The sequence below is a fragment of the Micropterus salmoides genome, unplaced genomic scaffold, assembly GCF_014851395.1.
Source record: "Micropterus salmoides isolate LMB-PRFRI ecotype aquatic unplaced genomic scaffold, ASM1485139v1 Ms_hic_scaffold_10, whole genome shotgun sequence".
Lineage (NCBI taxonomy): Eukaryota > Metazoa > Chordata > Actinopteri > Centrarchiformes > Centrarchidae > Micropterus > Micropterus salmoides.
In genome coordinates, this window is record NW_024040041.1 from 32,049,816 (window position 1) to 32,076,357 (window position 26,542).

General features: G+C 39.6%; 1 protein-coding gene across 1 annotated transcript; it reads right to left on the bottom strand.

The window, feature by feature from the left end:
• Nucleotides 1-557: 557 nt before the first annotated feature.
• LOC119918041 (transmembrane protease serine 9-like) lies at nucleotides 558-25,751 on the bottom strand. The gene is made up of 15 exons (XM_038738553.1): nucleotides 25,697-25,751; nucleotides 23,327-23,347; nucleotides 23,070-23,232; nucleotides 21,923-22,197; nucleotides 20,068-20,213; nucleotides 19,755-19,986; nucleotides 18,808-18,830; nucleotides 16,471-16,511; nucleotides 6,662-6,669; nucleotides 5,417-5,579; nucleotides 4,750-5,024; nucleotides 3,721-3,866; nucleotides 3,355-3,640; nucleotides 2,883-3,054; nucleotides 558-876 (listed from the first exon to the last, which is right to left on the bottom strand). Exons 1-15 carry the CDS (start codon nucleotides 25,749-25,751, stop codon nucleotides 558-560), a joined length of 2,325 nt encoding a protein of 774 aa, XP_038594481.1.
• Nucleotides 25,752-26,542: the final 791 nt, after the last annotated feature.

Genomic DNA, 26,542 nt, shown 5'->3' on the forward strand with positions numbered 1-26,542 from the left:
TTAAACAAAAAGAATGTAATGTATTAATCATTGAGCTTCAGAGGAGCTGGTAGGTAGATTTTGTTCCCATTTGACTGTAAGGCTAGCTCTTTTCCCCTAAAAACAGGGGAGTTTAGTCTGTACACTAAGCTAAGCTAACTGGCTATATATATATATATATATATATATATATATATATATATATATATATATATATATATATATATATATATATATATTCTACTAAATGGAGCTTGTTTTGAGATTGTTAATAAAAAACTCAAGTTTCTGATGTTTCAACATCAACAAACACCTTGATAAAACAGAAAGAATCATGAAAGTATAATAATCTCCAGCTCTCATAACTCACCTGCCCCAGTGTGAAAGAACTTGTACAAATGCTGTCACTCGTTGACGCGTTTCCACAGTTTACCACCGAGGTCTGGAACTGATGCAGAACTTCATACACTAAAATAAAGTGAAACATCTGAATCAGGCCTAGATGGCAGGTAATAAACGGGCATACATATTTTTAGCAATTTGTTAGTGCCAAAACCAATAAGCAACAGCCTAAATGTTTAATCTAAAGAGGTGAAATGGTGCAGAGTTAGCATTACTGTGTCAGACTGTGTTATGGACTCACCCCCTCCTTGCCCGGCGCTCCAGCCAGCAGCCCAGCACGTCGAGCCCACAGTGAAGGTTTGTCCGTTGTCCAGGCAGATGGGCTGGATGTGGTTGGACAGGGTGGGTCTGGTTGCCAGACGCAGCACTGCTACATTAGACCCAGTGATGTTGCTCACAGTGATATTTGTCACTTTCAGTGTCACCTCAAAGGGGTTGGATCCATTCTGATTCAAACGACCCAAAACGACAGTCCATTCAGACGCTATGGGTGAACTGTGGGAGATAAAATGAACTGAATTAGGACTGAGGAGAAATCATAACTTTAAAATCTCTGGCTGGTTTAAAACAAGGACTGAACATTTACAGATTCAGCTTCTTAGACTGTTTGTCATTAACAATTAATCTGTTGATCAGACTCAAACAGCATATCAGTCTGTCTCTCAACACTGACTTCCTGTCTGTGGTTCTGAGCTCCAAGCCCATTGTTTCCTACTGAAGACATACATCTTCCTCATACCTCACAAATATATAGTTTCATGTTTAAAAAGGCTCAGAGGGGATAGTGTGTTTGTTGGGAACTATTTTCAGCGGCGGATGAATCCACATGTGGTGCTGTAGTGAGCATTTGGTGCAGCAGGATGGTGTGTGTGGGACTGAGTCAGAATAAACTAGTGTGTGTGTTCATGGTTATGAAGGAACATTTGACTCTGTGCATGAGGTTTAAAGTTAAGAAAAATACAGATTTACACCAGCTGACTTTCTCCGACATGCTCTCCTGATTTCTTAAACGTGTTTATGTCCCATCTAAATTTCTTGACATTTCTCATTCCTAACTTCAAAAAATCAAAGAACATTATCTGTAAGTCCGAGAGAGCTGAAACTTTTTCAGCACATCCACTGATTTGTGACTAAGGTTTGCCTCACTGCAACCTATGGTAAATTCAGAAGTCAGTCACTCTATATTTTTCAGAATATACTAATTCAATTAACATCTATATCTCCACAAGTCTTTCTTCAAAACACTACCGAACTCGACAGAGTCGTTCTCAAGATGGCCGATATCAAGTGTTTCAAAGGGTTTTCAGATGGGTCAAACGGTGAGGCTACAGCGATATTCAGTATCTTGCTATAGCTTGTGCAGTATGAACAACATCTTCTTTTTAACTCAGTTTTGGATCAAATGCCACTAAAATAATTAACAACACACCCAAAACCAGCAGAATGATGTGTGATGTTTTTCAGAATTATTTTACCTACATCTTGACTGTTGACTGACAAAACTATCCGCCGCTGGCACATGTGACATCACCACCTCAACTTGTGAGAAGGTGTGGCAAAGCAGCCTCTTACAACTAGCTCAGTCAGTAAGTCACCTGCTCTGGAAATCTGCAGGTCCAGAGTTCACATCCCCAGTTGACCGAGTCAGACTTGCTGACACTGGCGGTGTTCTGATCAAAGCAGTTGTCTATTTTATTTGGATCCCGTGACACTTTAATCTTATTTTTCTCTGCTTAAAAGTGTTTGTACAGCTTAAACTTTAAATCTTGGAAACACAAAATGTCGCAGGTGGGTTGAACATTTCACCCAGTAGTTGGGTAAATATAATAACACAAATTAAGTTTGCGTTTCCGCAATAATATCAAAGTCCAAATTCTCGTCTGCGTCTGTTCTTCTCCTCTGAAAATGTCAAATGTTGCGTTTATCGCGACTGCCTTGGATCCCGATCATTGCCGCTCGTGGTTATATAGTAACTTTTGATATGTCCTTACTTTTCTTCAAACGCCACCAGAAGGTCAAAGTTTCCACTTATCCCATGCAATATGTTCCCCAGAGGACAGCTCTTAATAACTTTGGTGATCCTGTGTGCAGGAGTTATTTATGACCAATACCTGCAAAACTAATGACATTTCCATCTTTCCATACTTTGTTTTTAGTGCTAATTAATAAAATTCTATCATGCTAACATGCTAAACTAAACATCAACATATTAGCAATGTTGTGCGTGTGTAGCATGCTTATGTTAGTGTTTAGCTTAAATCAAAGCTTTACAGAGCTGCTAGCTTTACACTTTCAGTCTTGTTCCTACTGAGTGTTTAAAAATCATTACCTTCTGTTCTTAAATGATCAAACATTAAACAGACTTTATACTTATTCTTTTTGTAGCGTGCAGGAACAATAAATTTCATTTCTTTATGCAGCCTTGTGCTGTATAATGACTAATAAACAACTTGTACCTTGTACCTTGTATACCATCTATGACATCACTCCAGGTTTCTCACCTTGAAAAGCAGTTGGCGTCGCTCAACACAAAGTCCAAAGCCACCAGAGTCCCACCACACACATGACTTCCATTGTTCTGTAGGCTCGCCATCCATGGCCAAACACCAGCTGTTGCCACAGAGCTTCCTCCCAAAATACGTGAATTCAGTGGGGCTTGGCCACAGACCACAGCTGGAGAGAAAAACAAAAGGGACAAAAGTTTTTTCTAAAGCCTTTTAATCAGATACTGTCGAGCCACCATTACAACATCACATAGTTTAGTCACTTTGTTCAAACCCACAATACTTTATTCTAAATTACATTAAAGAAGTTTCCAAAGTTTCCAAATATACCAAACAAGCTGAATTGTTGAGCACATTTAGAAAATATTATTCACAAAACATCTGGGACGACAAGCTGATACAGAATAAATATAAACTGTATAGGGTGAAAAATCAATGTTAACAAAGCCTGGGCATGTCAGGCACTTACGTGGGGCCATGGTTGTTTGAGTGAGAGTTGTTAAATTGGGGGTGGTTGGAGGTGCTGGCAGGTCAGAACAGGTGACGCTGAGGTCACCGTCAGTCCCAGTGGACGTGAAGGTGATGAAGCCTGGCTGGTTGCTGGTGATCTGGCTGTTGATCCAGGACTGATACTGGGACACTCGGGTGTAGACTCCTGGGAAATTAGGCTCGGCACAGCCTCTTCCAAAACTCACGATTCCCTCCTGGATCCAGCGACCGCCCTGCTTGCTCACTATCGGACCTCCTGAATCCCCCTTTAAGGAGACAAACATTTAGCAGAAGTTATCTTTGTAGAAAGTGGAATCTGACACAAACAAAATGTAAAACTGATCACCTGACAGGAGTCCTTCCCTCCAGCACTTAACCCGGCGCACATCATGTTGTCTGTGATCCTGCCCACTCCGTAGTTACAGTTACACTGTCTGTTCCCCACAACCGGCACCTGCACCTCCATCAGGTTTCCTGGGGATGGAAGGGACACTGAAGAGACACAAATTCAGTTTAGTAAACAACACAAGTGGGGTCACACAGATGGTGGTGGGCTCTGTACTATAACTCTCATGCACCCGTCTGTAAACGTTTGCCTAAATTTCATGTCATAACCCAAAGAATTTTTCCATTTCATTAATTACTAAAAATGCCACCTTAAACAGATTATAATGTGCAAAGAATAATGGAATAATACACGACTTTTGTTTTTTTTATTTTAGTTTTTAACCTAAATACTGACCTTGTATTTTTAATGTTAAATAAATTATTTTTTAAAAAGCCACAATATCATGTTATAGAGCGCACTGCTCTCTAAATATGGGCATCTGAAAAACTTGTATTGGTTGACCACTAGCAGTAACTCACAAGCTAGTGTAGAAATGCACCAACAAAGGCACTGAAAAAGAAGAATGCTAGAAGCCAAACATGGATGTAAACAATTCATAGATTAAAATATTTAAAATCCGCTCTGCAAATGTTTTATGATGAAGAATACACATTCACATTTGCGTGAACTGAAGGATACACACAATGTGATGTGGTTAAAACATAACTGTTGATTTAAACATACCTTTTCTATCCACAGGTCACCTTTAATGACCTTTCCTCTAGCGTCATCATCAGAACAAACTGCTTACTGCAAAAACTCTAAGACAAGATCTGTTATCTTTATGTTGTTTGTTCTGTTGTTTGTGTGTTTGCTAATGTCATAGACAGATTATGATAAAAGTATCCCTACACAGAGTTAGTTACAGGAAGGGTTTGATGCTCCATGGGATAAAGGAACAACTATGTTTTGGAATTGAGAAAATGCAGTTGTTGCCAATGTAATCAGACCAAAAAATAAATCTACTCCAGGAGCTTTCTGACCCACCTCCAGTTGCAATCCTGCCCCAGCCGGTGACCCAGGCTACAGTGCCGTTGTAGAAGGTGCTGCCTGTGGCTGCCAGGCAGACGGGCAGGATGTAGATGCTGAAAGTCACCGGTGAGGAGAGCTTCAGGAGGCAGAGGTCGTTGTCATGATTATTGGGGTTATAGTCGGGATGAATGATGGTCTGTGAGATTGTCTGAGTCACTTGATTGGGGTTTGAACCCTTTCGACTCTGGAGACCCAGAACCACAGTCAGAGTGTTTGGGGGTATGCCTGTGCTGAGGTAATCAGAAGAGAAACAAAACAGTGCAGATGTGAAAAGCAGAACTGTAGTCAAGATTACTTCAGTCTATTTTAAGTCCACGTCTACTTTGTATGGAGCTTGATAGATGTGGCAACAGGGAGATATCACTCCCACAAGTTAGTGATGTATCCTCAAGTTTTATTTACATTTAGTTGTTTCCTCAATTTTCCCTTCAGTCTGCATATTTAGCCCATCTCCTGTGCATCTGTTGCTATGGAGACCTCCAATTTTAACTCCAAAAGAGGGAACGAAGAATAATGGAAGAAAATAATTCTATCAATAATGGACACAACTTGTTAGGTTCTGGACAATCACGGAACTGCATGGTATGTTGTTATTTGTCGCGGTCCTACACTCAGTTCTTACCCGTAGAAGCAGTGAGCAGCAGTCAGCACCCATTCATTGTTAATGAGGGACCCTCCACAGAAGTGGAACCCATTTGTCTGCAGACTGATTTGCCAGGGCCAGCTGCCTGCAGAGGCCACCTGTCCCCCAACAATCTTGTTGTTGAGCGTAGGCCAACCACACACTGAGGAGAGCGACAATAAAGACACAGCGTGAGCAATACTCTCCCTCCCTTAGATATACATAATACATTAGGAAAAACAAACAAACAAACAAAAAACAAATGCTCAAAACAACTGAGTTACTAGGCAGCTTACACGCTCACCCCAGACCGAAGACACATCATAGCTCAGACATGTTATAGCTAGCTCAAGAAGTATATCTCATTTATGTCATCACACAATTGGAACCCATAAAAGATTCAGTGTGAAAAAGTATCACATAAACAGGTCGAATCCACAGGAGGTAAATCAATTAGACAATTACATGAAGCAAAATGCAATTACAAGTAATACTGTTTAGTCCAGCATCAGTAACATGCACACACATTGTTAAGATATTGAAATATAGATAACCTAAATCTGCGAAAAGATGAGATGGATCTCAAGGAAAGAGGGAGATTGTTCCAATCGCAAGTAGCTTTATAATGAAAAGCTTTACGTCCAGCAGCTGAAAAGATTCCTGGTACAGTAAAGTGGATACATAGAACTACAAAGAACCAAGAGTTCTTTCAGATATGAAGGACAATCGAAGTAGGCACATTTGAAAATAAATTGGAACCAATGGAAGTCTCTTCTTGAATTAAGCTGAAGCCAATTTAGTGATGCATACATTACACAATGATGAGTTTTATATAAAATAGCACCAGTTAGCTGTCCCTTATCGAAGGCGGAGAAAACGTCATTGGTGAACTTCTATAAAGCTGTGGTGGTACTGTGGTGATACTGGTCTCTAATCCTTTACGAATTAGAGACCAGTATCAAGTCAAGCAAAGATGAGGACCGGCTATCCACTCTAGTGGGTTCCTTAATAAGCTGTCTGAGATTAACACTACTAAATAGGTTTTTATCACCAGCGGAGGAACAATCAAGCCAATAGCAGTTGAAATCGCCAAGAATAATTAATTCTTTATACCTACCTAATGAATTAATTGTAGACAAAATTCACTTTTTGGAATCTGAAGGGGATGACAGAGGCGTATAAATATTGCCAATAATTAAATGTTTATTTACATGAACTATTTATAAAAAGACTTTCAAAGTTAACTGGATCTACTTCAGGAGTAATACATTCAGAAATAAGATTTGCATCAACATATGTGACCACCCCACCTCCTCATCGGCTCTGTACAGTACATAATCATTGTTTTCGATATCACTATCAGAAATTGTATTGTTTAGCCAGGTTTCTGAGATAGTAATAATGTGAGGTTTGTTCTGAGTAACCCTGACTCTGAGAAGATCAATTTTTGAAGCAAGGCTCCTGATGTTAATGTGAATGACCTTTATACCTTTAACGGAAAAGAAGAACATGTCAGGGTACCATACTGAACAGTGTGGAAGGGGAGGGTGAAAAAAGCCGCTATAGCAACAGACAAGAGAAAAAATGTACAAAGACACAGAAACAAAAAACAAGTTAAACATACAAGAAACCAACAAATTTCAACTGAGCACAATTGCTCAGCGATCATTAACTATAAAGAAGAAATTACTCAGGGAGTCTCAAAACCCACATAAATAGACTATGAATAGACTATTCAATTCTGGAGTCCCAAACTAAAGACTCACACTAGCTACTCATAAGCAAAAGGACAAACCAGATCAGGCCTCGGACTAAAGCAACCAAGAAGGAGTGATGCTGCATAGTCTCTGGCTTCATCAGCTGAGGAGAACATTTTCCCGCCTCCCTCCTTCGCATTGATGGAAAGTCTTGCAGGAAATAGTAGCGCAGGCTTAAGTCCAAGTTTCTAGAGGTCCGACATAACTTCACAATACTTTGATCGCTGTTCCATTACTTCGGGAGTGTAGTCCTCGTAGATCGCGATAGATGTCCAATGGTACTGAAGCCCTCCTCTTCTAGCTCTGGCTTCACGTGTGATAGTCACTTTCTGCTGGTACCTTCGAAGGTGTATAATAACTGGCCTAGGTCACTGACCTGCGCTCGGTTTAGCAATGAGAGCACGGTGAGCCATGTCACAATCCGGCAGAGAACCCAGAACACCCTCACCGAACACTTCCATCAGAAGCCCCGAGAAGAAGGAAGTGGGCTGGCCGCCCTCAATGGATTCAGGCAGGCCGAGTAGCCTAATATTATTGCGGCGACTACGTGATACCAGATCAGCCACTGTAGCCAGCAATTTAGCGTTATTTGCCAACAATGAAGCACAGGAAGTTTCCAAAACTGAAATACGCTCGTCTTGTAGGTTGACATTGGTCTCAAGTGCTGAGATTTTCTGAGCATGATCAGACAAAGTCTCTTGCAAGTAGTCAAGTTTAGTTTCGAGCGAAGAAAAAGAAGCTTTAAAATCCACAGCGATTGATTTCCTGAGATCATCCAGGAGGCTAGAAAGAGTCGCCACATTAAGCTCACTGGTAACTTCATCAGTAGCAGCCGATCCTGCATATTGATCCTTCTGATTTAGTCGAGTTCCTCTAGCAGCCATAATCAAATTAATAGCATTCACAAAAGTCGTGGGAGTGAGACTCAAGGAGCTGCAGCTACGCCACCACACTCGCCAACATCATTGTCTCATTTCATAATTAGTCTAGATGTTTAATGTCTTTTACTTGCAGTCTTATGTCTGGTATTCTGGAGTTAATAGCAAATACGAACAATAATGAAACATTTACGTCACCACAAAATGTTTGACAGACAAAAACAACTTTGACTTACCATCTAGTTGTGAGTGAGACTCTGAAAACACAAAACAAACAAAGACAACACTTTTAAAACAACAACTTTGTATTTATATTTACTGATATGTCTCATGCTATATTGATATGTGATATTTACATGGGATGAAATTTATGATCATTTGTAACATTTATTAATAAAATTATTCAGACACAAAGATTTTTGGAATTTTTTTGTCCTCGCTCAGCTAACAGATCAATAAATCTTTTTCCTGTGACAGAAAAGGAGTTTGCAGACTCCAAAGTGACTTCAAATGTTTTGTTTTGTCTGATCATCACTCCAAAATCTAAACATGTACAGTTTTCTATAATGGAAGGCAAAGAAAACCAGCAAAATCTTCACAGCTTGGAGGCTGGATGCATTGAATGTTGGTATTTGTGCTAAAAAAATTCATCATAAAAATAGTTGCAGATACATTTTCTGTTAATCAGCTGATGAATTAATCAGCCCATCATTTCAGCTCTAATTGTTACGCTACACTTCCCAGCAATGTTTTAAAGGTGTAGCCTTTGTTATGAAGATGTGATTATACAGGATATAAGAGATTCTGGAAACCGGACAATTTATTGTGTTTTCCTTCAAATTTCCTTAAAAGTGTTAATTAGTTCCTTAGGTGTTAATTTGTTTCTTTTTATGTGGTATTATGTTGTTTACAAAAATGTGAATTTAAGTTAATCAGGAAAACAGAGTGCTGTTAGAGCCACCCCCAAGGAGACATGCTCTTTTTCTGTCATCGTGTCTGGTGATAGATGTGATGTGGGAATGTCAGCAGACCGCTGGGACCTGTGCTGACAGGTATCTCAGGCCTGACAGGAACACCAACATCACTGACTGACAGAGTTTACATTTTTTAAATGTCCTCATACCTGAACAACGAAATAGATTGGTTGTCAGTAACTCCTAAAATGACATACTACAAGGGTTTTCAAAGTGTGAGGTGGGCCTCCCTAGGGGGGCTCCGAACAGTTTACTGGGGAGGCTCAGTGAATGGAGGTGAAACAATATTGCATTACTTATTGCAAATTTGTTATCAAAAGGAGATCACATAGAATAGCCCACGTTTGTGAGAGCTCAGAGATACAGTAGTTTTTGGGAACTGTTTTTCCCCATCAGAGTCAGAAACTAATAAATGCCTTAGAACAGACCTGTTTTAAAACTATTTGGTGTAGTCAGAAGTTATATCAAACAGCAACATTAGGCTATTTTGGCTCAAATGTTTAGTGTCTATGGGATCAACTAATATTAATAATAATACATTTTATTTATAGTAATATAGGGCTGACCCCCAGTAGTCGAAGATTCGATGCTTCGATGGGCGGAGCCTGATTCGACTGTCAATCTCACAGTCGAAGCGTCGCAGTGAAACAAGGATCAGGCCATTTTGGCGATATGGGGGTGCTCAAAATCTGATTACTACCAGTTTTCACCCAATAAGTTAATATACAGCCTATTACAATATACATTTCAACGTTTAATGATGTAAATAAACATGTAAAAAGAATAAAACTTTCAATAAATATTGAAGTGCGTAAATAAATCCAAAATTGTATTATGGGTTATGGGGGGCCATGCTGTATATTTTTGTCAAGTGACATCAAACACATGGTCAACATTGTGAAATTGTTGGTTTAGGAAAAGATCATGGTTTGGGTACATTATGTAAGTCACGTAAATCATGTGACTTAACTCACATAAGTCAGTAATGCTATTTAACTGACGACTTGTTTGCTCAGTGTTTTACTGGGTGAAAGTCCTGTGTTTGTTTGACACATCCTTCCACCTCTTTATGGCTAATTTAAACTTCTGCCATTATGAGCTTTTAAACTTGTGCAGTGGTGTCTGCATCGCTCTGTAATTACACTGCCAAAAAGTTTCTTAGAGGTGGGGTTTTTGATTTCCTTTGTGTTCACTTTATTGTACAAAAACCCAGCTACTTCCCCTCTGAAAACCAGTTCATTGATTAATAACATGTTCCTGAGTATTATTAACTGACTTTGATCATTTTAGTGTGTGTCATTTATAAAAGAACTGCGCAGTATGTCTTGATGATTTAATTTGTATGTTATTTCTTTATCGTCTTGAAGATTTCAATTATGATTTATACTAATCTATATACTTACCTTTAGCAGTTTTGATTATGAAATATGTTATGCTATTAATATTCAGTAAATATAGTTGGTTGTTTATGCCAACTAAAAATTCTCAGATGGCACAATGATTTTTAGAGAATTTACTCAAACTGGACAAGATTTATCTTCCTTTATTTCTCCTTCTCTCCTAATTATGATGATTTTTGTAAATTGTATTCATACATATTTTGATTCAGTGTGACAAAGTCCAAGAGTAATTACATTTTGTATATGTTATCACTAAAGTTTGGTAAAAAGTTAAATTTTAATGAAGGATTTGCATGTTGATCCTTTCCGGCTACTCTTAATTAATTAAAAGATTCTACTTCCTCCTCATACAGTGGTCATTATATCTCTAACACAATTGTGATGTGCACAGTGAGGAGGGTTCTTACCTTGTGTCAGGAGAGTCAGCAGAGTCGCCACACAGATCACTTTGTACAAAGCCATAACTGAAAGTCCATATGATCAGTTCTGCACCACCATAAATAACCTTCTTCTCCCCTCCCTGACTCTCTCTCCTCCAACACAAACACACCTGTCCAATGACACGCCCAGCACCTCAACAATTTCCTCTTTCTATTTTCTACACTGCTCTTAAGTAAAAAAATTGGGGTACTTTACTTATTTCAATTTCATGCAAACTTATACTTCCACTCCAAATGTACCTGGAACCTTTTACATTTATTTAACACCTGTAGGAACTAGTAATGTTTTTAAATTAAGATTTTACATGATTGCTCCCTTATTCACACTTTTTGTCTTGTGACCTTCCAAAAGTCTGAATGTAGTTGTGTGTCCTCATATTTCCTCTGAATGATGCCTCTGAGTTGTTATCAGTTCCATCAGACATTTCCTCTCTAAACCTGTAAACTTTTTTCATTTCAATAATTGTTTGAGGCCTAAAGAGGTCATCCACTTTATTTCATAAGTCAAAGATGAGAGAAAAATCCAAAAACTGGAAACAAATTTGTTTTTTCTTCTTTCCTTTCCCATTAATCATCTCACAACCCCTCAGATTTATGTGGAGACTCTGAAAAACTAGCTAATTAAACTGGGTAACTGATTATAAAGTAGTTAAAGCAGGAAAAAACAACAAGCTGTGTATAAAGAAGTTAAAGCTAGCTAACTTTATTAGTAAAGCATGTCAGATAGACTCAGATATCAGTCACAGGAGACTACTTTAACTACTGATACTGTACATTTAGCTGACTTTTATTAGCATTTTGAATAAAGGACTCTTACGGAGTATTAGTACTTCAATAGCCTGAATAATCTACACACTTCTTCCACAACTGTTTAAACCACAACAGGAGTTCAAACTATAAAGTTAATGTTTCACGGCTTGTGTTTACTGATTTAAACATTGGTTAGTCTTGGCATGTCTTTCCAGTTTGTTGAAATAAAGAGCCATGGATGGGGAGGATCATTTGGCTTTGAGCAGTTCTTGAAGTGGGGCGATACGCTCCGGTACCTGTGGCTCTACCAGCAGCAGCAGAGGGAGGAGGAGGAGGGGAGGGACTGGGTTGTTCATTATTTCTAAACTTTACTCAGTATGTTGATGTCAGGAATAGGATTTATTTTACTGACATTTTAGATTTGTTTCCAGTGAGATATTAGTGACTTTGCTGTTGTAAATCCTGTTGCTGCTCTAGAAACAGCATTTAGTTAATAAATAAGTTAATAAAGTATAAGGATTAGCAATACAAGTTTGTCAATAAAATCTTAATGATCCCAACTCGTGAGAAAATTTCTGGCTCATCTCTGTATCCTGGTTTTAAAATCCAGCCCAATTGAATTTGTAATTCAGTAGCCCTGCTCTACTGTAATATTAATATATCTTCCTTGCGCCGAAATGTACATTAAACTGAATGCAGCATTGTAGACAATATTTTGTCCTTGTAGTCTATGTTTCTATTGCATGAATAGGCTTAAATATTGCTGGAAATTGTTCTCAGTCCCCCTCCTTATAGGGTAAATTATTATCATAACAATTTAATAATGCATTGCATTTAAACAGCACAACACAAAAAAAGCAATAACAGTAGCCTACTGGTCCTACCAGGCTGGACATGCAGTCTGCCAAAATATGTATCCCTGTCCATAATCCACAGATGATGGCCTACTATCAAATATTTAATTTTGTGCACTTCACATCATGACTAATAACAGGGGTGAATATGGAGAAGTTTCTGTTTTCCTAGCAAATATTATAGTGGGATGCAAATAGTTTGCAATAAGTCTTTTGCCCCGGATTTAATGTTCCCCTCTGACAAAACAACTGGCCCCAGTCTGGCCCCCTCAATAAAATTGGACTAGAACCACCACTGTCCGGTATGCTGAACCAGCACCTCAACATTTTACTCTTCGGCGTACCGGGACATTTTCTTGCATACTCCCAAGCTGCCGATGCTCACCTGCTCCAGTTCTCACCTGCCTTCTAATATCTGTCGGCGGAGAGAGACGAGGGAGAAGAGAAGCTTGGTTGCCTTTCAAGCAGCCGTGTGCTGAATGCAGCTCGTCAGTGTCAGTTTTGGTGAACCGATCAATCACAGCCTGGTTGGGGGCGGGACATTAAAAAATGTTGACAGATAGTTGTCCTTTACACTGAGGACACTGGGGATGGGTCAGAATCAGAATGTCTCCATCACTGTTTGAAAGCTTTTCTTAAAAATGTTCTGAAAAACAGCAACAAGAAATGTTACTATAAAAATTACAAATCAAACAAAACACAACTTAATGCACTACAACTTAAATATAGAAGAAACAAATGTGCATTTGTGCATTGTCCAAAAGCTGAGTACTGCATTGTATTACATTATATGTTTTATATTTTGAATTGTCATCTGCCACCTTAATTTTGTTTCCCTTTAAATAAATAAAGACATTTCCTCCATAAATTGGTGCAGAAAATGTGTTAAGAATGCAGGAAATTAAGGGTTTAATGCTCAAAGTAGTTAATGTTATAATACTTACAAGTTTCATCTTGAGGTTGAAGATAGTGCGGGGGGAGAAGGGGGGGTATTTTTTCCACTTCAAACACTGGCTTTGAGCTTAAAAAAGTCCAAGTCTCAGACTACCCCTCTAGAAAACCGGAAAAACACTGGCAGGCTTCCACAGACGACATTCCTGAATCTCACCTGGCAACATTCTACATCTCTGCACAGTCTGGTTGAATTTGAAACCCGTCCAACCTCCTGTCACCTCACAGTTTTGACATACCGGTATGCATTTTTGCTCCATCACAACTCATCTCTACTGTCTTAGAGATCACTATTTATTTGTAAAATATAAAAGAATAATACGGAATATGTGCAGTATGGCAGTTTGTGCAGTGTTATGCAAAATATTTTCATCATAATTTTTGTCTATGAAGATTCTCAGTCATCCAGGTCATAGTTATCCAACGAAGGTTAAAATCAAGGGCAACTGGACTTGGTTGAAGATACCAGAACTGAAGAAGTCCTTTGGATGAGGGACGAAACGTCTTCCAGTATCCCTCAACCAAGTCCAGTTGCCCTTGATTTTAACCTTCGTTGGATGATCATAATTTTTGTACAACCTTTTACAGTATGTATTGTAAGGGGGTTGGGGAGTCCTGAAAGCATGAAAGATTGCAGCCAATCCCCTTCTTAGCAGAGTGAATGATACGCTGCAGTCTGCTGAGGATGGACTCAATGATAGCGGTGTAGAAGTGAACCATCATTGTCTTTGGCAGATTGAACTTCTTCAGCTGCCACAGGAAGTACATCCTCTGCTGGTCCTTAGTGCTGAGGGAGCTGATGTTTACGTCCCATTTGAGGTCCTGGGACATGATGGTCCCCAGGAAGCTAAAGGAGTCCACAGTGTGGATTGTGAAGTCAGGGTGAAGCCACTGTTTTAAGAGCATTGTGCTTTCCACTAGTTCTGGCTGCACCAGGTCACCAGAATCTTCCATCTGTTGGCGGACTCAGCCCCATCAGAGATGAGTCCAATAAGGGTGGTGTCATCTGCAAACTTCAGGAGCTTATCTGGAGCTTAACGGTCTGGTGGCTGGGGGTACAGTTGTTGGTGTACAGGGAGTAGAGCGAAGGGGAAATAATGCAACCTCATTATGCATCCCATCATTAATCAACCCTTTTACATTCATATATTATTATAAATGTTATATCATGGGTTTTAGTATTGACGCATTGAGATGTAAGCAGCGTTTTAATGTTGTAGATGGACAAGATAACAGCTTCTAAACTGTTGGGAAGAACCCTACACACGTAAGTTTCAAATACTGACACAGCTTTTATTTCTTCTATAGGATTCACTATGAAGTTACAATGGAAATATGCACCACAGATCTGTTCTTGTGAGCAGTGACGCAGAGCAGCTGAACGAGTCCTGCTGCCAAGACACTGAGGCGTCCTGCTGCCTGCTCAGTAATGAATAAGTCCAACATCCCCAGGCTATCTGGCAACAAATGAACTTGATTATAACAAGATGAACAAACTGTCAACACAATAATGGCCAAATCACACAGAATTTATTACAATCTCTGTATATACATAACTTTCACAAAAAGAACCAAATTACTTAAGTAATAAATATTACAAGTTAAAAATACTCCAAGTAAAAGGACAGAACTATTCTCAGTTAAATGTCCTTAAATTTCAGAACTCAAAGTAATCAGGCCCACAGTGACTGATGTACTGATTGATTAAGCTGTACTTCAAGGGATGCTCAGGGACTCGGAAATGTTACCATTACATGACCTGTACTTTTTAATCTCCTTCTCACACAGTTGCTGGCTTTGTTAAAGTAGTTATAAGGACAAAGGGTATAATTGGATCGTAATAAGCTGCTGCACAATTGACCTATTGTTCTGTTTTTCTGGTGAGGCAGGACTGGTTTAATGTGATAGTTATGGGGATTTGTAGGGGGGATTCCGATTGTGTTTGTTCCATGACTTCTCACAAACTGGATCTGCCTGTTAGAATCTATAAACATTCAGACATGTTCATAATGAAAGTATTAACGTCATCTGTGACTTTACCCCGCCACGACAGGGGTTGGGATCATCCCATTTGTGGCACTCACCGCAAGGGTGTAACATTGATTTGTACAGTGGGGGGTACACAGCAACTGACCCATAATAAAGTTACCTCTCCCTTCCGATCTATAGCTATGATGACAACCACTGAGGATGAAAAGTGTCCCGCACTCCACACCATCCGGGTACTCATCGTCTTTTCTGCTTATGTAGAATCACTTCTATATTATGAAATAACATTATATTATTGGGTTATTATTAATAATGTATTAAGATGTAAGCAGTTTTTTATTGTTGTAAATGGATGATGTGAAGCTAATTTAAACTGCTGGGAAGAACTGTGCATACGGAAGATTCAAATATTGACACTTTATGATGAATGCTGTAGAAGAAATAAAAGCTGTAACTAAAAGTAACCATGCCCAATGTGACTGATGCCATACTTTTCATTTCTCCCGGTTCTGAGGGACACAACCGCGACACACCTGTTCCCCTGACTGTTGAATTCTCATAATGACAGTGGAGGTAGCGGCCGGTGGAGTGGGGGTCGGAGCGGTTTATAACATAGCCAATGTGTATTCCTAGTTATTTTAGGTAATTTCCTTCCTTATTTTAGTGTTTATTTTTTATTTAGTTTCACTTTGTCTTCACTTGTTTTGTCCCATCAAATTCATTATTTAGTTTTGGTCCCCAAATTTTGCTGCCACATAGAATAATTGGTTTTAGTACAAATGTTTTTGCCAGATATTAACTGGAATATAGATTTTAATGTTTATTTTAATTGCATAGAAAGCTCTCCTGTCACTCAGATTTTTCAGAGCCATGTAAGTGTATTTTTTTTGTTGTAATTGAGTGGTGTCTAAATTTAAATTGTATCTGTTAATGTTATGGCGACTAGGTGACTGGACTCAAAAGCAGACTCAGAGCTCATTCTATTCCAGGAATATACATTTTATTGAAATGGTGTTGGAGCACCAGCAGAGTAGAGGGCAGGCCAGGGAGTGAAGACCAACGAGGGAATTTCCAGGTAGTTGGACGTGGCAGTCGGCCTAATCTCCAGGCAGGCAGCGATCCACTGTAGCAAGCTGACGATCTGGCAAAGAGTGAGATGTAGAGCGAGCTGATATACTGCAGAGTCTTGATGAGTGGAATGCGGATCAGGTGTGCAGGTGGAGGTGGAGAGCCAGGGCCGGAGTGGAAATCCACTCCCAGATCGGCACAGACAACAAAGAGACAGACAGGGAGACTAACAGGAGACACTGGGACGGAGAGGAACATAGACACAGGGAGGAGAACAGCAGACTCATTACAGTTAACCTGGTTTCTGGATTGTTTCTGAAAGAACATTATCTTGGTCTTTGATGTTATTCCTGTCAGGGCCATGTCTGACAAAATCTCTGCAGGAGATTAAGGTGCTGCTACAACCCTTCTTTAGTGGGTGAAAGCAACACTAAGTCATCTGCATACAGCAGAACTCTGATCTTTGTGTCATTTAGGGTGAGGCCAGGTGCCGTGGAAGGCTCTAATTGGTTTGCAAATTTATTGATATATAGATTGAAGAGAATTGGGCTGAGATTGCACCCCTGCCTCACTCCCTGGCCCTAGGGGAAGGAAACTGTTTAATATTTTCTAACCTATATAGCACATTTGCTTTTTGTATGCATGTCCTTTATCAAATCATATGTTTTTCCCTAATGATATTTTCAAGTAGTCTATAGAAAAGACCCTCATGTCAGATGGAATCAAAGGCTTTTTTGAAGTCATTGAAATATATTACTTGCCCACTTGCTTACTTGCATTGTCTCGATCTGAGAAGACACCTTTAACTGTCAGAAATCTCACATCATATCTGGGAATTCTGACAGGGAAAAATTTATTTAGTTCAAACCTGACTGGCAGCGCAAAAAAAACAGGTGCCAGCACTCCCCATTCACAAGTTGGCATGTTCAGATAATAGTATACTTCCAGTTGGAAAACAGCCAAATTTTTTAGGCTATTTTCATTCAGTCCTTGTGCAATAAAAAATGTTCTACGTGGTAAATTCTAAGTAAGTCAATAATCATGTTCATTCATGCAGAACCACAAGTTCAACATTTCGACAGTTTTCTGCTATTATTTTGTCCACCCCATTTATATCAATGGTGGAAGGCTACAAAAACACCTTTCTGTATGAAGCAATACAGTACAGTGCAATTAACAAAACAGTTGAATCAACGTCTCTAAAATTATTTCAACAAGAACATTATAACCATCATAAAGGAGGATTTACTTCTGAACAGTTGGATTAGACTGCATTAGTTTGAGTTAGGTGGATCTAATGAACTGGCTGTATGTAGACGCTACATTCATGCTTTGCAGGTTCAACTGTAAAAATGCAGGCTATGTACCGGGGAAAACACACATACAATACATTTTCCGTCTCTTTAATTTTGTAGATATTAACCAGAACAACTAATGACCAATAATGTGAGCTGTAGAAATACAACTGAGAGCAGTAGCACATATGCTTAAAGCATAAAAGGAACAAGTAGACCGAAAGGATTTTTACTTCATTTAAAAGCAGGTTATTATGACAAAAAGACAAAGGTGGAAGTTGTTCAGCACTTTCACATCTACAGGACAGTATTTCATGGCAAATCCATAAGACTGAAAGACATTTCTTTTCTTTCTCATCAAATTATTATCAATGTAAAGTGCATCTTTTTGGAACAAATGCTGTGTGGTCATTTCAGATATTAAGAAATGTACATTATGGTACTGCAGCTCTGATAATATGAGGTAGGTGATGAACAAGATGATCATGTCACTGTTCCTCAGACCTCTAATATATGCTTCTTTGAGTTTTGTTAACCACTGTAGGAAATTCCATCATATTAGTTTAGTCCAATATTTAATGTGATCAATAAATACCCATTCCAGTTATCCATCCTTTTTTTGAGGGGGAAGTTTTAGGTAAATGACAAATCATCATTTAAATTATGTCCATAATTTCTGGATCCATATTTTTGTAACTATAACATAATGAGTGTCACTTGGGGATCCCATTTAACATTCGCTTATCAAAATAGTCTGTAGTTTGTAAGATTATTTAATAGATTTGATTTCACATATTGTGTAATTGTGTTGAAAACAGAGAATCATAATAAAACAGATGCAGATATCCTTCAAAATCCATGACATGCTGGCTACAGTGCTGCTTCAACAATTCTTAATTTTACACACTTAATTTTAGGGAGACAGTAGCTGGTGTCCAGAATCTCACACGCAGAGAAGGTGAGGAAATGGAAGAAGAATGGGGGAGTGAGCAGGAGCGCTGCCACTGACGGTGAGAATATTGAAGGCAGCTGTACAGGTGGAGTTGTTGATGGTGATGTTGGTGGAGGCTGGAGATAGGAACGTCCCCACTGTCTGAGCCGGTCAGGCCTCAAAGCAGCTCAGTTTGGTGTAGACTAATAATGAGTCAACTCGTGGTCGACTGGTGGTGAGTTGGCGGGGTTATTTTGAAAGTGCCACCCTGCTCACACGTCATTGGATCGTCAGAATCAAACTGAACAAACAAGCAAGACAAATATGCTCAAGTCAGACTTTTTGTGAAAATACAGACAATAATATTCTTTTTTCCCTTAGTTTTACCAAGGGGATCAAGGAAGTAAAGAGGCTGTATACACAAAAACAGCCACCTCACAAAAGACAGGGATATGTCAGAATGACCCCTCTCTACCAAATTAACTAAACAATGTTAATGCATGCTTTGAGGCCAAAAACACCTTCCAGACACAGAGTCCCCTGCCATTGTCCAGAGACCAGGTATTCCAGCTGTTTGCAGCTGGACTGAAAACGGTCTTTGCCAGTGTCAACCAACGCAAAGCAGCATGACCGGACAACATTCCTTTACGTGTCTTAAAGGAATATGCAGAGCAACCGAAAGACGTTTTTGCAGGCATTTTTAACATCTCACTCAGCATGGCAACAGTACGCAGGTGACTTAAATGCGCTACCATCGTTCCAATCCCAAAGAAGCCAAACCCAGCTTGCCTTAACGACAACACCCATCTTAATGAACTGCTTCAAGCAGCTGGTCATGCGGCATATCAAAAACTGTCTCCCTGCAAACCTAGATCGATTACAGTTTGATTACAGAAACAATCGGTCCACAGAGGATGCAAATTCTTCGACAATCCACCGTTAGGCTGTGACACCTGGAGCAGAAGAACACCTAGGCCTGTAGGCCGAAATGTAGGGTTAAAATCAAAGTCTGGACGTGGCATGTACTTACATTAGCCTGTGGTTTTTAGTAGTGGCAGGCCAGGACAGGTGACATTGAGGTCACCGTCAGTCCCAGTGGACGTGAAGGTGAGGAAGCCTGGCTGGTTGCTGGTGATCTGGCTGTTGATCCAGGACTGATACTGAGACACTCGGGTGTAGACCCCTGGGAAATTAGGCAGGGCACATCCTATTCCAAAACTCACAATTCCCTCCTGGATCCAGCGACCGCCCTGCTTGCTCATCAGAGGACCTCCTGAATCCCCCTTTATGGAGAGAAACATTTAGGAGAAGGACTCCTTGCAGAAGGTGAAATCTGACACAAACACCCAGGTAAAAATGATCACCTGACAGGAGTCCTTCCCTCCAGCACTTAACCCGGCGCAGATCATGTTGCTTGTGATTGTGCCCACTCTGTAGTTGCAGTTGCACTGTCTGTTCCCCACAATCGGCACCTGCACTTCCATTAGGTTTCCTGGGTAAGGAAGGGGCACTGAGGGGCACACAAATTCAGTTTAGTAAACAACACAAGTGACATTGTTATATCTGTCTGCCAAACGCCGGTATCAGACTTCTCCTTCTCTGTGGCTGCCTGCAGCTATACTTCCCCTGTCCTTGCGGGAAAGGAGCACGTGTGTTACTTTGCAGCTATAACAACTCCATTGACTCATATTCATGATACCCTGTCGCTGCTGCAGCCGATGGAATAATACCATCTGTGGGCAACACCAAAATAATGTTTCATAATGATCAGAATTTAATGTTTTATTAGGCTATAATAAATAGTCTAATAATAATAATAGGCTGCGACCCTGTGCACAGGATAAGTGGTTGACGGGATAAGCGGTTGCTGATGGATGGTTGGACCATAACTAATCAAAACTCCTGTTTAGTCTAATGTTTGGGACAAACAGGACATGAGTCGGGACAACTGCTGGTAATTCAGGACTGTCTGGTCTCTCTTGGGGGAAGAGATGCTGGAAAACTACAAATTCCTCGGGGTGCAACTAAACATCCATCTGGACTGACAGATAACACACAGGCCCTCTACAGAAAAGGACAGGGCAGACTGTTCTTCCTGAGGAGGCTCAGGTCCTTCAATGTGTGCACCATCCTGCGGTCAACAAACTGGGAAAGCTGGTGAAGAAGGCCAGTCTGGTGGTGAGGATGGAACTGCACAGTGACTGAGATGTCCTCTCTATACTGAGCTTTGGCAGACTGATCTAGGCCCCTAGTGTAGAAATGCACCGACAAAGACAATGAAGAAGAAGAATGCTAGCAACCAAACGTGGTTTTAAACAATGCGTAATTTAAAATGTTTAAAAATCTGCTTTGCAAATGTTTTATGATGAATAATACACATTCAACACATTTGCTGGGACTGAAGGATACACACAATGTTATTTGGTGAGAAACTGTTAATGTTAATAAACTCTTGATGTAAATTAACTTTTCTTTGTTTAAAGAAAACTCCACATGTCACTTTTAATGACCTTTCCCCTGGCGCCATCATCAAAATAAACTGCTTACCACAAAAGCTCCAAGAAAAGATCAATTACTGTTACGTTGTTCTGTCAAACATGTTTGTATTGTGGGGTGTAATATAAAATATAAATTATTTACAAAACTGTTTGTTCGCTAATGTCCTAGGCAGACTGATAAAAGTATCCCTACACAGAGGAAGTTAATGGAAAGGTTTTGATGCTGCTTTTGATGGGTAAAGCAGTATTTTTGCTGAGAAAACACAGTTGTTGCCACCGTTGTAGTCACGCTTGTGACGTCCCCGAGAAGTCCTTGTGTCAGGTTGCTGAGTGTTCATGTGTGTTCTGTTGTAGGTGTCAGTAGGCGGGTTTGGTGTTGGAGCCACCTGGGGCCCGGTGTTCTTCCTATGTAAAGCAGATTCTACCTGTTGCACTTTAGGAGATAGAGAGGAGGGAAACACAGTTCCCTTTAGTCCTCGTTCCTCATTATTGTGCTTTCTTTATTAACACATCATTGCACTCATAATTTCATCCATGCAAACATGTGGACACTACTGACTTACTGATTACCATACTACACTGCCAATACCTCACTGCCTTATTTTGAGTAATTATGTTAAGTAAATGTAAAATTTAAGTTGTTGTAAATACATTAATGGTACCGTTGCCAGGCCGTGACACACTATCTCTGAAAATGTAATCAAGGTGCTTTCTGACCCACCTCCAGATCCAGTGGTGCCCCAGCCGGTGACCCAGGCTTCAGTGCCTTTGTAGAAGGTGCTGCCTGTGGCTGCCAGGCAGACGGGCTGGATGTAGGTAGTGAACGTCACCGTTGATGAGAGCTTCAGGAGGCAGAGGTCGTTGTCACTACTGTAGGCGTTATAGCTGGGATGAATGATGATCTGTGATACTGTCCGAGACACTTGATAGGGGTTTGATCCCTGTAGAGTCTGGCGACCCAGAGACACAGTCAGAGTGCGTGTGGTTATGCCTGTGCTGTAATCAGAAGAGAAACAAAACAGTGCAAAAACATGAAAAACATGACATGTAGTCAAGAACACTTTAGCAGACACGAAGTCCACTTTAAGTAAATTCTTTTTAACAGCAAAACAATCGTCCCAGCATAAATGTCAAAGATAATACAAATGTGGGGTCTATCACTGGATCTCAGTCCAAATGGTTTTAGCTCAAAAAGGAGAGGGAACAAAGACAAATGTATTAATTGGATGGTATGATTGATTAATGGACACAACTTGTTAGGTTGCAGGCAATCTCGGAACCCAGCGGCCATCTTCTGACGATGATTTATCCTCTGGGACCAACGGCCACTGTTTCAGTCCTTCTGGTGTGGCCAGCATACAGTATATCAATTTATCCATATATCCATTAACGGCAATGTGTGCTACCTCTTTTGCTCTTCACAGGGACTGTATACTGTTTGCATGCAACCAAAGCCTGCTCAAATGTGATTAGCCAAAACTATTTGGGCTGCAAACAGAACTCTTCCAGATCCTACAGATTCTTCATTCATATGCAGATATCTGTTTATAGAGATTAGGTTGAGGGAACCATTTAAATGATTCAAAGGTACAGTGATTGAGTAATGGAGTCACAGTGTTCTCTCAATTTTTGTTTTACTATTGGTATAATGAAAATAACTATTATAGCTGCTTAAACCAGGAAATGGCTGGGTCCCTGTCACACCAGAGGGGCCCTTGGGCCCTAGAGCGACTTTTCTTCTTTCCAGTACTGTCAATCATCTTGAGACCACTCACATTTATCCTGCAACCCCTCTGTGTTTGGAACCACTGCCTTAAACAGGCTGTTAAAAGCCGCTGCTTTGTCATCGCCCTACCCTCAGTGCTTACCTTGCGAAGCAGTGAGCAGCAGTCAGCACCCATTGATTGTTAATGAGGGATCCTCCACAGAAGTGGAACCCATAGGTTTGCAGACTGACCTGCCAGGGCCATTTTCCTGCAGAGGCCACCTGTCCTCCAACAATCTTGGTGTTGAGCGTAGGTTGACCACACACTGAGGAGAGAGACAAAAAAACACAGTGAGCAATGCAGGGTTGACAGCACACACTACACACCAGCACTAGTTAAAAATTTAAACTTTGACTTACCGTTTAGTTGTGAGTGAGACTCTGAAAATAGAAAACAAACAAAAAATAACAATTTTGTATTCACATTTACTGCTGTGTCCCCTTTACATGGGAGGAACACCAAGCAAATGTTGAGTTATACTGAGTTGGTTTTAAGTTAAATACTGTTACTGAATCTGTCACATGAATTAAGTTGATTTCTTTATCCCAAATCACAGCGTTTTCCCAAACCCAATCCAGCTGTTTCATTGCCTAAACCTAACCAAAATGTGACTGTTTCCTGTTTTTTTTTTTTCATGTGACTTAGGTCTTGTGAGTTGCGCAACATAGTTAAGGTCCAGTCACTGAACTGGTACATGAAACACTCAAATGTGTCGTTTCGGAAAGCATTTTTTAAACAAACTATTTTGTCGTTTATGTATTAGGACATTTTGGGCTCCATTTAAACTTGAAAGCCATCAGCTGTACACCTTAAAAGTCCAGTGTGCAACATTTAGGAGGATCTCACGACAGAAATGCAATATAATATCCATAAATATGTTTCCAGTGGTGTATAAAGACCTTGCGTAATGAACCGTTATGTTTTTTTTACCTTAGAATGGGCCATTTCCATCTACATACACCGCGGGTCTTCTTACATGGAAGAAGTAGTAGTCTGGTTTGTTAGAAGTAAGACGAGAAGTGAAATTTGGACAAATGGAGGACCACAAGAGCCGACAGAGCGTGTCGCCGAGCGTAGCTTCTAGTACACGCTTGGAAAGAGAGGAATGAGCAGTAACTGAGCCTTTGGTTGCAATTTGCAACCCTCACCACTAGATGCCACTAAAACTAAAACACTTTAAAACAGGTTAAAGTTTCTGTGATCCATCCTTCTATCTAATCAATATTTCTGAATAGAAATGAAAAGTTCACTTTATTGGATTGAATCCACAAATTTGCTTGCTACAAGGACAGACTGAACAGAATTGGACAGTTTCCTTTTGGTCTAATTAGGATCAAATTACACAACTATACCCATTCAAGTGACTTATCCTATGCACATGTCACCTTCATGTTAATGTAATTTCTAAGGTGGCTTTAAGTTGCAAAATGAATGCACTCTTTTCATTAGATTGACTAAATCTTCACATAACACACAAGTTAGTTCTGCAAACCACATATTCCTTTAAATAATTAATGCCACACCTCTTTGAATAGGGAATGTAGGAATATAAAAGGGGGGAACACATTCATGTTAAACCATTTTACTTTAAACAACCAATACTTTCTTCATGCTGCCTCATCAGTCACAAGAACAAATCACATAGGGTATGTAGATAAAGCTCCATAAACATTTTGTGGTGAAACTAAATTAGAATCACATCACACACAGTCTTGCAATGACTACAGAACATTTAAGCCATCCAATAGGCTGCACATGATGTTCAGAAAACTAAACAGGGAGGTTAAGAAACAACACACATGCAAATCAAATTTGAAGTAAAACATTTTCTTTTCGATTTCTTACCTGTCAAGTCAAAAAATTGCCAAATTCTTAGCCAAGTCATGAACAAATCTCTTAAAAACATGATTGACTGTGTGAAGCTATTGAGGGTGTGGATACAGTGTAGGATGTTGTGATTCATAGTGACGGACAAAATTAGAGGCTGTACAGTTGAATTCTCCGAGACCCACAAGCCTATATGCATTTTCAAATATGGTGTTATAATGTCACTTCTCACAGGTTTGAGCTAGAAACGGCTAGAGACTGCCTGTTTGTCATAGCAGAGAATTTACATTAATAAAAAATCAACTATGAAAAATGGTAAACAGAAATTAACTATTATCACTGGAGCAGTGCTGAGGATGAATTAGAGTTTAAGAGCCTGATGGCTTGGGGGGGGGGGGCTGCTCTGCAGTCTGGTGGTGCAGCAGCAGAAACTTCTATATCTCTTCCCAGAAGGCAGCAGAGTAGTTATATTGTCATATGTCCGACAATTACAGTGAAAATTTATTGGCAACAAAGTTGTAAATTAGGTTAAATGAACCCATTAGTTCAGTGCAAAACTGTTTTTATTCCTCTACATTTATCTGACGTCTAAAGTTACTGCTCACTTTGCCTATTGATTTAATTTTAAACATTCAATACATATATATGGTTGTGTTTATTTATTTCATTTCTGTTCTCCTAGATGTGATCATTTTCATTAATTTTATTCATGTATATTTTCAGCGTGATGGAACACACTAAGCATTTTGGTTTTGTACATTTTATTGAAAGAATTTTGTAAAAATTCTAAAAAATTTCTATGAAGGATTTGCACTTTTATGAGATTTTTCCTTTACTCATACTTATCTTCCTCCTCATACTACATTAGATCTCAAACAGGAATGGTTCAGGTGTGTACTTACCTTGTGTCAGGAGAGTCAGCAGAGTCGCCACACAGATCACTTTGTACAAAGCCATAACTGAAAGTCCATATCATCACACCTGCATCGGCATAAATAACCTTCTTCTCCCCTCCCTCTTTCTCCCCCTATCGATCTACCTGCAACACAAAGACACCTTTCTCTGTATTTACCTGTCCAGTGACACACCCAACACCTCACCAATCAGCTGTTTCACAGTACATCAAACATGACACCATCTCTAAGCCAAGTACTGTTCTTAAGCACAACATTGTGGTACTTTACCTGAGTATTTCTATCACATGCTATCTTATTTTTGTACTCCAAATGCACCACCCTTTAGAGGGAAATGTTGGACCTTTAACACCTGTCGTAACTAGTAACATTTTAGATTTTTCATTAAAAACAAACATGACAAGTTTAATACTATGCATTGGTACAGATTAAACCTTTTTGTCTTGTGACTTCTTACAAAAATCTGTATCTAGTTGTGTCTCCTTGCCTGTCTCTGAGTTGTTATCACTTCCACCAGACATTTCCCCTCTGAACTTCTCACATGGTTTCATTTCAACAACTGAATAATTGAGTCCCAAAGAGGTCAAATTACCCACAATTTTTTTTTTAAGTCAAAGATCAGAAAAAGTCGAAAAACGAAAAGTCGACTGGGAAAAAAAACAAAAAAAGAAAACAATCTCCTTCCTCTCCCATTAATCATCACATGACCCCTCAGATTTATTTGGTATTTGGAGGGGCCGTACATATAACTGTATAATAAGTACTAAAAACTAGCAAACTCAACTGTATATAAAGTAGTTAAAACTAGCTAATTGTATAAAGTAGTTAAAACGG

Excerpts from the sequence above, each read along its gene's own strand:
- LOC119918041 (XM_038738553.1), bottom strand. The coding sequence starts at position 25,751 with ATGGCTTTGTACAAAGTGATCTGTGTGGCGACTCTGCTGACTCTCCTG. Across the intron at positions 23,348-25,696 it reads GCTGACTCTCCTGACACAAG|AGTCTCACTCACAACTAAAC; the intron begins GTAAGTACACAC and ends TTCTATTTTCAG. Across the intron at positions 5,025-5,416 it reads GCTGCTCACTGCTTCTACGG|CACAGGCATACCCCCAAACA; the intron begins GTAAGAACTGAG and ends TGATTACCTCAG.